This window comes from Camelus ferus, chromosome 1 (assembly GCF_009834535.1).
Source record: "Camelus ferus isolate YT-003-E chromosome 1, BCGSAC_Cfer_1.0, whole genome shotgun sequence".
Taxonomy (NCBI): Eukaryota; Metazoa; Chordata; class Mammalia; order Artiodactyla; family Camelidae; genus Camelus; species Camelus ferus.
Genome location: NC_045696.1, coordinates 71,809,868 through 71,822,701, shown reverse-complemented (window position 1 = coordinate 71,822,701; position 12,834 = coordinate 71,809,868). Strand labels below are relative to the sequence as shown.

The following is a 12,834-nucleotide window of genomic DNA, read 5'->3' as shown; positions in this document are numbered from 1 at the left end:
TTTGCATGTGTTACTTCTCTGGTTTTTGTGTCTTTATTGTAGGTTTTCAATTTGTAGTTACCAAATGGCATTCATATATGCTAATCTGTAACTATATTAACTTGTTTTAAACTGGTACTTATTTAAGTTCAAACAAATTCTAAAAGAGCTGTATTTTTTTACTTCTCTCTCCCATGTTTTGTGTTTTTGATGTCATATTTTACACTTTCATATTTATCCCTTCACAGTTACAGTTGAATTGATAATGTTTTGTCTTTTAATCTTCATACTAGCTTATTCAAGTGGTTGATCCACAGCCTTTACAATATATATTTGCCTTTACTGGGGGGATTTTTCCTTTTCTATAGATTCTTACTTCTTATTTTAGCCTTTTCTTTTCCACTTAGAGATGAATTTTAACATTTCTTTTAGGGTCAGTTTAGTATTGATGAACTCTTAGTTTTTACTTATATGAGAAGTTCTTTATCTCTCCTTCAATTCTTAATGATAATATTGCCAATAATTGGATACAGTATCCCAAATAGTAGGTTTTTCCCTTTCAGCATTTTAAATATATCATGCTATTCCCTTTTGGCCTGCAAAGTTTCTGCAGAAAAATCAGCTGATAGCATTATGGAAATTCCCTTATATATGATTCTTTGTTCTTCTCCTGCTGTCTTTAGATTCTGTATCTTTAACTTTTGCCATTTTAATTATGATATGTATTGATATAGGTATCTTTGGGTTCATCTTCTTTGGGACTCTCTGTGCTTCCTGTACCTGGATACCTGTTTCCTTCTTCAGGCTCAGAATGTTTTAGCCATTATTTCATCAAATACACTTGATTGATTGATTAATTGATTGATTGACTGAAGTATAGTCAGTTACAATTTGTCAATTTTTGGTGTACAACAGAATGTCCCAGTCATGCGTATACATACATATATTCATTTTCATATTCTTTTTCATTAAAAGTTATTACAAGATACTGAATATAGTTCCCTGTGCTATACAGAAGAAAGTTTTTTAAAATCTACTTTTATATATAGTGGCTAACATTTGCAAATCTCAAACTCCCAAATTTATCCCTTCTCACCCCCTTTTCCTGGTAACCATAAGATTGTTTACTATGTCTGTGAGTCTGTTTTTGTTTTGTAGATGAGTTCATAGTGTCTTTTTTTCTTTTTTAAGATTCCACATATGAGTGATATCATATGGTATTTTTCTTTCTCTTTCTGGCTTACTTCACTTAGAATGACGATCCCTAGTTCCATCCATGTTGCTGCAAATGGCATGGCTTTATTCTTTTTTATGGCTGAATAGTATTCCATTGTATAAATATACCACAAGTTCTCAAATACACTTTAGATACCTTTCTCCTCCTCTCTTCTCCTTCTGGGTCCAAATAACATAAATGTTGGTATTCTTGATGTTGTGCCAGAGGTCCTTTAAAGTGTTCTCATATTTTAAAAAATTTGCTCTTGTTTTTGCTGTCCTGATTGAGTAATTTCCATTAATCTATCTTCCAGATCACTTATGCATATTTATATATCATCTAGTCTGCTGTTAACTCCTTCTAATGTGTTTTTCATTTTGGTTATTGTATTCTTCACCTTTGACTGGTTCTTTTTTATATTTTCTAGTACCTTGTTAAAATTCTCACTGTATTCATCTATTCTTTTCCCTAGTTCAGTTAGCATTCTTATTACTAATGCTTTGAACTTTTTATCTGATAAATTATTTCTTTATCAGTTGTTTTTCTAGGGGTTTTCTCTTGTTCTTTCATCTGAAACAAATTCCTCTGCCTTCACATTTTTCTTAACTTTCTCTGTCTCTATGAAATTAGGTGAAACAGTAACCTATGCCAGGCTTGAAGGGATATCCTTGTGTGGGAGCATCCCTATACAGTCTGTGGGTGCCCAGTGGCTTTGGTGGATGACCCAGATATTAAGTGAGCATGGGTTATGTCTTTCCCCAGGGTGGGCTGGCAGCTATCTCCTTGATAGGAGGTGGAGCTGGAGATGGAGGGGCTAGAGCCAGAGCCAGATGTGAACCAGAGCTTTTCCTCTGCTCAGTGGCCAATACCACCCCCTGTTGGGGGCAGGAGTGGGTCCTAAGTTGCTGGAACAGAAACCCTGAGGGTTGGGTCCAAACTGGCTCTATTCCCTCTAAGTGTGTGCTTTCCCCTTTCCTAGTATTGGTACCTTTGCCCCTGAGGAGAGCAGCACTGCAGCAAGAGAGGCTGGAGAAGGTGCCTGGCATGGGGGAGTATGGGCTGTGGCAGTTCCAGTACCAGTCATAGTTCCAGACAGCACCCAATCTGCTGTCTCTGTGAATACCAATAATGGCCACCCCTGTCCGATTCAGATGCTGTGCTGAGTCCAAACCAGCTTAGTCCCCAACAACTGTGTATTCCCCTCAGCCACAGCAGCTCTCACCCTGGTGTGGAGCTGAACCACAGAGGAAATGGGGCCAGAGCAAGTGGTTGGCTTGGAATGAGGTGCATGCTGAGGCAGTTGTGGGAAACAAGCCAGAGCCCTGGTAAGTTTCAACCTGCTTCTTCTGCCTTGTTTCAGAAGTAAGCAAGCATGTGTCCACTCTTCACTAGCAGAGTCTAGGTTTCTTACAGCCCCACTGCCAGCCCACTAGTTTTCAAACCAGCTAAGGGAGGCATCCTCCCTGTGTCAGACCCCAGGACTGAGATTCCCTATATGTGGTTCAAACAGCTCACTCCCTAGAGAGGTTCTCTGAGCCTGTGTAATCCCTCTCCTCTGCTGTGTCCCCTCCTAGAGGTGCGGCCTGAACCTGATCACTTCTCTTTCCTTCCTGCCCAACTCCATGTGGATCTTTCTTACAGCTTTGGTCACAGAAGAGTCTTTCTGCCAATCTCCAATTTGTTTTTTAGTGAGAATTGCTCTACATGTGGATATATTTTTGATGTGTTTGTGTGGGGAGGTGAGCTTGGCATCCTCCTATTCCAATATTTTGATCTCCTGTTCTATAATTATTTTGTATATTTCCTGGTCCAGTCCTAGAATCAGCCATTGCTCTAAGGAGCCCAGTTTTCTTTTACTGGAGAATAGTTTTAGAAACCAAGATCTCGGTGGTAGGTGTGCTCATAGATAATGGGGGTCTCATTGCTTCCGGGCCCTCTCAACTACCCAAGGAAGGAGATACATATGTTTAAACCAACTAGTGTATATGCATATAAGTAGGATTATTTTTATATGTATAGATTATTTGTTTTGATAATCAAGTCATTACTCCTCAGTGAACAAAGCCCTCTGACACAACAAGATATTTAAATATTATAACCTAGAATTTTACTCTAAACCAAAAGAAGAAACGATGGGCTTTGGGGATTTTTTTTTTTTTTTTGGTCCATTTTGGATTAAATTTTTTTTTCTTCTGTTCTTCTCTTCCCTCCATGTTTCTGCCTGTTTCCCAGAGGTGACTGGTTAAATTTTATTCATTTCCTAGTGAGTGGTATGGTCATGAAGTTTGCTGACATTGGTCAGAATGGCAGCTGTGGCTACAAGTCTCCCTGGTTGACCTGATACACTTATTTGAGAAGCTAATGGTCGTGGAGCTGAGTGGGATTGTTCTGCCTTAGGAATATGAACTGGGGCTACTGATTCTGGTTCTACAATGTAGTACTGACACTAGGTGAGCCTTCTCTTTGGGAAGTAAAGGGTCTTTGTATTGGGGGAAGGTAAACTGCCTAACCACCCCCCACCCCGCAACAAACACACACACCACCTCAAGATCACACCTTACCACCAAAACTCACTGGGAGGAGTCAGGGAAAGAACATTACTTTTAAGGTACAACCCCATACCAAGCTGCCTCCATGGCACTCAGCCCACTCTGCCTCCTGTCTACCCACTTGTTCAACAAACATGGATTGGCAACCAGGCACAGGCTAGGCACAGGGACACAGAGATGGATGAGGCTGTTGACTCACTGCAGCTCCCAGTGTAATAAACAAGACAGATATTAAAAAAAAAAGTAACTAGAATACAGTGGGCTATGTATCATTTTAGAGCAAGATTCTTAGCCTGAATCCCTGGATGGACTTCGAGGTGTCACCTAAAATTAATTACAAAAAGTTATATGTGCTGGGTATTCTGTTTGATCCCCCATTACATCTTCCACATATTGCTCTGTGTCCCAGGAAGCTGACCTCTACGACTCCATCAGATGGGCTCACTAGATGCCCATGGTCTTTAGTTGGATTTGGCCAATGGGACACACTACCAGGAAATCTGAGAAGGGGAGGGAGAAAAGTAGGGGTATATATTTCTTCCCCAGTGACTGCATTCCTCTGCTCAAGGCCACAGCTCTTACAGTCATAGCTGTAATGCTTCCTGGGTTCCCCTTTGTCTTTCAGGTTTAGGGATGGTAACTGCTCCCTGCTTCTTGCTAGCCCAGGGTCCTTCACTATCCATGTCGGGTTCCCTAAGTTCTGCCCATCTCTTTGTACACAGTGCCTACACCAAACTCTATTCAATCATTTTGAGTGTGTAGAACCCTGAAAATACATGAACCAGATGCTCAAAAGACATAAAAAAGCCCCTCTAGCAGAAGTAAATACAAGGTCATGTGGATCTGAGAGGAAGGTTTGCTGTCTGTAACTGCTGGCTTAACAGAAGAGTGTTCCTCTCAAAATGCGAATCTAATCAAGTTATGCCCCTGCTTAAACCCTTCAGTGGCTCTTAGAATAAAGACCAAACTCATTCATATGGCCCACAAAGCCCCATCTCATCTGCCCCTCTCTAATCTCTCCCCAGACACTCTTTCCTTGTTCTCTGTACTCCAGCCACCCTGACTTTTGGGTTCTGCACTTGTGCCAGTCTCCTGTAGCCCTGCAGCATTGTACATGCTGTTCCTTTTCTCCAGAAAGGCTCTCCCATCTTCTCTACTCATTTTCCAGGCCTTGGCTCAAGTGGCGCTTCCCAGGGGACCTCCCTGACTCCCCAGTCCAGGTCAAGTTCCCCTGTCACATGCCCAATAGGACCCTGAATCCATCCTCCAGAGTACCTATCTCAGCTTGCAACACATATTTGTGTTTTGTGTTTGATGTTTACTAATGTCAGTCTCTCCCATACATAAACTGTAAGTTCCATGAAGGATGAAACTACATCTATTTTTGCTCATAATTGTGTCCTCAGCATTCAGCACAGTGCCTGATACATCAAAGATGCTCGTAGGTACTCGTAGAGAAATGAATGACTGAAGGTGGTATTTGAGTCAGACCATGAAGGGTCAGTTTGCTAGGAGGCACAAACCAGGAGTCTAAGAGGCCACCTGAGGATTCAAGAACTGGTTAACCTGCTCAGCACATCCTACATGGACTTTCTCAGGCAACAGGCAAAGTCTCCCTACATGCCTTTCCCAACCACATGATCAAAATAACCCAGAAACATTACCTTCACATCAAGGGTGAGGATCAGCTCAAACTCGCTGTAAAACTCCTTGGGGCTGGGTAACTGGTACTCTTTTGCTGTGTCCAGGAATGTCTCAATGTCGTTCAAGGCAATGTCAACTCCTTCTCGGGACTGGCACTTGTCTACAGCTTGAGAAGCCAAGAGGTAGATTCCCGCATCACACCACTGGCTGACCTTTGGGAAGGAAACATAGTACCCTGTGCAGTTAGCCTGCCCACAACTCAGCCACTACAATCCTCAAGAGGTCTGAGCTCATATAGGGTCTACGAGGATTCTGAGAAAATGGGAAATTGTCATGTGATAGTATCAAGTTTAGAGGTCCAATCACTGTAAATACAACCATAAGCTACACAAGCCCAAACCAATTTTACATCTGTACACTTCTTAGGGAAGCCACCCATTCAAAAAATGGAATCGTATGAGCATTCTTTTTTTTTTTTCCCCACTGACAGTAATTGCCACATGTTCAAAGGAAAGAGTTGTGTATTTCTACCTTTGGTCTAATCTTAGACAAATGAAACTGATGGCTTTTTGGGTTTACCTTTTAGACCGCTTGTCTTGTATCCTAATTGGTTACAAAAGCACATGGTGCATAATAAGGCTTTAGACCTGGCTCCTATGTGGGGTCTTCCTGGGAGAGGGAATGTCTCTTAACAAACACACCACTTTCCTCTGTCCATATTTGCATTATTTAGCATTTGTCTTTTCAAGGGAAGCATCTAAGAATGCAAAGCTTTGTAACTCAGAACAGCAATACCCAAATTTTCCAGAACATTGGAATGAAAACAGATAGGTGATGAATTCTAACAATTCAATTTTTTAAAAACTTAAACAGAAAGACAAGGGTCCTTGTGCTGTCTGAATATTTACATGAAAAGAAGCTGCCAGTGCAAGTACATCTGCATTGCCATTTACGCAATTTACCTGAGAGCTCTGTAAAAGAACTATGAGGAGAAAAAAGCAAAAGGGAGCTCTCCAAAGGTGTTATGTCTAAGTAGGAAAATTACAGGCAACTTAAATTTGCCTGTAATTTTCCCCTAAATTACCTACACTGGATGTGTACTACTTTTAGAATAACAGAAAATAATAAAGATATTTAAAAACTTATGATTCCTATTGTGTAGGGCTGAGGAGGGGGGTAGTATGCAGGTAGGTATCCATGAGTAACTTTTTTCCTCCTCCTTCCTATGTTTTTGAAAATCCAAAAACAGATGAAATTATGCTTTGATATATACTGTGAAAATGTGCTCTTTAAACATCAAGCCTAGATCTGCAGAAAACACTAAGCTGGAGTCTTCTGTAGGGTCACAGCAGCTACTTGCTCTCCGACACACACATATACACAGACACAGACACACACAGATACACGGACAAACACACACACGTGCGCGCGCACACACACACACACACACCAGCTTTAAGCTATTATCTCTGGAGCAGAAATTGAATAAGGAAAACAGCAGCCAATCCTGCAGAGAGCTCAGCACACAGAGCAAGCTGTGCACCAGGCCCTTCTGAGCCACTTGCTTCTGGAACAGGTATATTTCATTGACACTAAAATCCCTTTGGCAATGGGATGATGTAAACAGCCTGGGTGGGTGCCCGCGCCATCAGAAACAACTGTGGTTATGGAGTGTGCTGACTCATGGCAGTGAGCTCTGTGTTGCCTGGGAACAGCTGACAGGGATGACTCCAGAAGTCACGGGCCTGCTGACCAGGCCCTGGCCTCAGAAATCACTGCTGAAGGGCACCAGGGTCCACGCCCCCTTCCTGTGAGGGCTCTGCATACAGCCTTGCTGTCTAGTCTAAGGGGCCCGGTGGCTGGAATTTGGCAGTCCTGACTTCAAGTCTGCGATCCCCTATTTACCCTACATGTGGTCTTGGGCAATATCTTATCCCAGGGTTTCTCAGTGTTGTCCACGTACCACCTACACCAAATCACCTGGGCAATGATGAAAATACTGATTTCTGGGTATCATCCAAACTTAGCGAATCAGTCTCCAGAGTGGTACATCAGGAAATCTGCAATTATAGCAAGCTCACCTCATGTACCAAATGTTGGGACCCATTGACTTAACCATGCTGAATATCAGTTTCTGTCTCTGTAAGATGAGGCCATTAAGATCTTTCTAATTAAGATCTTTCTCAAGAAATGTCCCGCAGGGCCAGGCCAAAACACACTCTGTAAGTCTGAGTCCACACAGAGAAAATGAACTTTAGTTCATTCTAATGAGATGTGGTGGGATGGCTGGGGCATTTTGACCTTCAATACTTTCATGACCTAGAATCTGCACAGTTTTTAATGCCTCTTGAGAATTGTTTCACATGAAAGACTTCATCCTCTCAGCAATCATGTGAGGCAGGGTGGACAAGTACGATTAAGACCATTTTTCAGAAAATTTTACACACATCATGGTCACGGCTTTGTTTTGCTCACCTTGTCCAGCTGTCTATGTAATTCCAAGGACTTTTCTAAAATCTCATGTTTTTTCTTGTTTTCATTGATGAAGTCATCACAGAGGTGCCTGAGCTCTGTGCACCTGGGTCTGATGGAGTCCATTGCATAGTGGTGGCTTTGGATGAGCTGGTCCCCAATTACTGCAAGCAGCTGGGCCTTTTCCAAAGGCTCCTGTGAAGTGAACATTCACAGTCAAGCATCAGAAGCCAGGTCACGGAGAGGCTGGTATTCCCCTGGCACTGTGTGCTCCAAACCTGGAGGGAGGCTAGAGAGATGCTTGTCAGGTCTTAGGCCAAGAGCCTGGGGCGGGGAACCTGGGAAAGTGCTGGGGTGGTTCAAGGTCCCCAGGAAGTCTCACCTAGTTCAGGGTCATCTGCAATTTGAAGGAGAGAGAGTCAGTCTATCAAATATTTGTTGAGTTCTGGGCTAGGCTTTGAGGGTATAGTGTTAACGAGCCAAGAATTTTCAATCCAATGGAGAACTCACATATTAAATAAATTATACAAGTAATTAGATTATTACAAATGTGGTAAGTTCTAGGGCAGAAGAGCATGAAGTGTTATATTGCACAGAACTGGAGACTCTGAATTCTCTTGTCAACTAAACGGAAAAAGAAAAGGGACAGACACATGGCCTGGAGGAAGGTGGGGAGTGAGCTGAGATTGCAAAAATGGTAAAGATCTTTTGTGGGCAACCCTATGGGGGATCATGAGAAATATGTTTTTCTATAGCCTTTCCTGTAACCCACAAGGTCCCTGTTCGCTCTGACCTCATCTGTTCAGCAACCGCATCCCCTACCTCTTTCTGCATGGCTCACTTTGTCCTAATCACATGTACTGTGTTTTTTTCTGTTTTTAATTCATTCACTATGTATTATTGAGGACCTACCATGTGCCAAGCTCTGTCCAGGTGCTGGGGGTTTGGTGGTAAACATAGCAGGCAAAAATCCCTGCCCTCATGAACCTTATATTTTAGTAGGAGACACAGACAATAACAAATATGTAGATAATATAATATCTTAGATAGTGATGAGTGCTATGGAGAAAATCAAACAGGGAGAGGAGTAGTTGCTATTGTAAATAGGATGGTGAGGGAAAGGCTCACTGAAAAGGCGCTAGCCGAGCTGCGCAGAAGAGTTAACACAGCAGCCTGAGACTGCTGTCCTTAGAAAGGCCTGCTTGCAAGGCTGGCCCGTGACCGGCCTCTGGACTGTCAGGAGGGTTCCTACCCCACCTATCCCTAATCTGAATGGCTCACCATGCCTAAATGGTTCTTTTCTTTAATGTATGATTCCTCCTTCTTCCACCCACTCCCACCAATATTTAAACTCCATGAGAACACTTAGTAGGCATCCCATAAATATTTGGTCAATAAAATAAAGGAATGAATGAACCAGTGAACTAGGGGAGGCTGCTTGGTTGGAATTGTGTGAACAACATTGACCTGAATCAACCAAGTCCCCAAAGGCCTCCAGAACGGAAAGCCCACACACACCCTCGCTGACCACACTGAGCATCCAGGACGCTACATTTGTCCTGGTTTAGCTTTTTGTAGTAACACAGAAAGTCATGAGGATTCTGGGTGATGACAGCGTGCCCCTCTCTTAGTTTATAGTGGTTTATGGTTTCAACAATTTCAAAACCCCTGTGCCCTACCCAGCTAGTCATTCACCAAGCCCCACAGAGCACACCTCTTTCTTAATACCTTTTGAACTCTGTGCCCTTCCCTCCCACCTCCTTGTCACTGTGTGTTCAGACCTTGGTGCTTTCTGACTGTGACAGTCACCTCTTTGATTTCCTTCAGGCTCTCTTTCCAATCACGCGCCACACTGCTGACACAGCAGCATCTCCATCACAACGTCTTATCGTGTCTACATCACTCCCGGGTCTCATACCCTCTCCTGGCTCCCTGTCATCTTCAGGAGAAAGTTCGAACTCCTGAGCAATGCACGGGAGGCCTTTCATTATCTAGGTCATACCTGTGCCTCCTCCTCCTTCACTTCTGTCACCCTCGTCCTCCACTGTAACCGGACTAATGACTCATTCCTCAAATATTCAGGCAGCTTCTGGCCTCCATGCCTTCTCTAATTGCTTTCTCTGTGTAGAAAGCCCCGCCCTTCCCTCATAGCCCCTGCTTCCTCATCCTTCACCCCTGATGCACCCACACATCTCCAGAGCTAACTCCAAATCACACTTCAGAGTTCATCTTCTCCAGGAAATTTCCTCTGACTCCCCCACTTTATTCTGATGACCCTTCTCTGTGCTCCCACAGCAGTCTATGCCTTTCCTGATCAGAGCATGAACTTGACTGTGCTGCGGTCAGTTATCTATTGCCCACACTACACCACAGACTCTTGTGGGCATGCGCCAGCTTGTATTCAACTTTAACAGTATACAGCACATATTTGGTACTTAAGAATAAATGACTGTTGTGCGAAACTAAAAAAGGAATAATGATATGGGAACAAAGTGGCACGAATCAAGCAGCGGCTATTTAAAATAACTCAGGAATAAGTATCCAGTGCACTTGTTCTAAACAGCAAAGGCCCAGACTCACAGGTCACCATTGCCCAAAGGAGGTTACAATGCTAATTCCTTGGAATTAGGAGATCAATAAATATTTGCAGAATGAATAAAGGACGGGTGAGACACTCTTGCTAGAACTGCTCAGCCACTGCGGTTGAACTGAGGAAGCGTTCTGCAGCCCAGAATCTACCTCACTACCTCTGTGATATTAACAAAGCAGCTAACATTCACCGAGAACTGAGAGCTGATTATATGCCAGGCACTCTTCTGAACGCTTACACTGGTTATTCCTTTCACCCTTTACAACCCTTTAATGCAGGCGCTGTTTTACAAAAGAGGAGTGGAGACACGATGGCCCAAGGTGACCTGGGCAGGAAAGAGAAGAGCCAGGCTTCAAGCTCAAGCAGTCTGGCTCCAGAATGTGGCCCCAACCAACACACACACAGAAAAAAACGGCTGCATTGTCCTGCCTGAGCTTAGAGACCTCATTTGGTTGACTGAACCTGTCTGACTTTAGTCAAATATAGAAGCATGAAAACTTGGCCAGGAAGTCTCTGTTGACTCTTTTTTTTTTTTTTTTTTTTTAAAGTCCAGCTGCCTAATTTATTAAGAATAGCACAAGTCTTCTGGGCCAAGGGAACTTCACCAAGGCTGTTCTTCAGGTGGCGGTCACAGACTGTCCTGCATTTGGCAAGCGGCATATCGCCCTTTAGAACTGTTCTTAAAATGCGTGAGATGTTGGAGGAAAGATGTGAGTAATATGTCTGAATGGATTATGGAAAGAGATCCATAAATAACATGGGAGCCACCACTGGCTGGAAGACTGCTCTACTGAAATGAATGGATAATAATAGCTTCCAAGCGCTGACCACCTGCTACGTTCCAGGCGCTCACAGAGCCCTTACTACACATCTAACTGATTTCATCTTCCCAGGGACTCTGTGAGGTAGGAATTATTAGCAACCATTTTACAGATGAGGGGATGTCTAAGAAACTTGACTAGGATCACACAGCTGGTAGTTGTTAGAGCTGAAATTTGAATTCGGTTCTGCCTGACACCAAAGCCTGTGTCTTGCCACCTTCCAGACCACTTGGCCTCCCCATATGTGCTAGAATAATGGCTGCACAGCCCTGACTATCAGATCCTTCAGGTGCCTGCAAAGAACTTTGCTATAAAACCTTCCAGCTGCAGTTTATTTTTCAGTCTATGCAGCTTCTGCTCAAGATAATCAGGCAACAAACTGAAAAAGAAATAATGAAAAAGAAATGACTGAAATCAGGTGCTCTGACTATAAGCCTGCCAGGGCATCTTTCAGATGCTGAAAATACCAAAAGGCTGGATAGTCAAGTTGGAGCAAGTAATTCAGAAATCCGTATTGTAATAACAGCTTATTCCCCTCTCCCAACAACGACTCTACTGCTGTAATAGATGAAAGATGGAAATGACTACTGTGGAAGAAAATGGTGAAAAGGCAGTGATACTACTGGAATGGGGAACCCAGGATGGACCCACAGATAATGGCATAGGAATGGGATGCACGCATGAGGAAGTGGGCCAGATGAAACAGGAAAGGCAGAGAGTTCATGGTCGTTGAAACGGAGCCGTATACACCTGGGAGTTCCATATATTAGCCAATCTACTTTTGTGTGTGTTTGAAAATTTCCATTAAAAAAAAAAAGCCATGCCCCTCCAGCTACATTACATCCCTAGGAAGTTAATGATCTGGGTTCCACGCCTTCATGGACACACTAGTGTAACTGCTGGCCCCTGGCCTTGCAAGGAGATGTCAAGGTTGAAAAAGGGTTGGTTCTCCTTGTCCTGTCTTGATCTGTTCCTTGCTGGCCCCTCACCAAAGTCCCAAGCATGCCTCACAGACAAAACTCTACGGCAAATTCTGCTTTTAAAGAAGTGAGAGGGGAACTGAGACCATTGTTTCTCAGAATTAGAGATGAGCACTCAAAACACTGCTAAACCCTCAAATCAGAACAGGATAAATGAACAGGCTCAATTAGTATGCAAGAGGAGTCTGGTTAGTGAGTTGGCTCAGAGGTTAACCATGAGGATGATACCACTGCACAGAGTAAGGAAGTTGGCAACAACCCAGGAATCAGTGTGTGGCTGTGCTGAAAAGGAAGCTGATCCCTGGGTACTGAGTGAAGGTCAAACCTGAAGCAGGTTTTGGTGGATTCTACCCAAACATCACTTTTTCCCTTTAACACTTCACAGGACAAAATGGAAAGACTAGTCAAGCCCTTATCACTTGAAGAAGCAATGCCTCTTAGAAATCTGAGTGAAGATATGTTTAAAAAAATCCCAGTTATACTAAGATAGCTTTGCTTGGTTCCCTCAAAGGCAGAGGAGTAGGTCTTCTGCATCCTTGAGAAAATAAGTAAAAAACAGGGTAAGCAAGGCACAGAACGGGTA

The 12,834-nt window shown here is 43.2% G+C and overlaps 1 protein-coding gene across 7 annotated transcripts in view; it reads right to left on the bottom strand.

Annotated features, from left to right (window-relative positions):
* MCF2L2 (MCF.2 cell line derived transforming sequence-like 2) overlaps positions 1 to 12,834 on the bottom strand; it is a 206,709-nt gene that overhangs the window by 99,997 nt on the left and 93,878 nt on the right. For all 7 annotated transcript variants that reach the window (XR_004321303.1, XM_032483474.1, XM_032483460.1 and 4 more), the window contains 2 exons: positions 7,864 to 8,055; positions 5,409 to 5,600 (listed from right to left, as the gene is read on the bottom strand). Coding sequence is in view for 6 of the 7 variants with exons in the window: in XM_032483474.1 (XP_032339365.1) it covers positions 5,409 to 5,600; positions 7,864 to 8,055 (384 nt within the window). In the remaining variant the exon portion in view is untranslated. The remainder of the gene's footprint in view (positions 1 to 5,408; positions 5,601 to 7,863; positions 8,056 to 12,834) is intronic.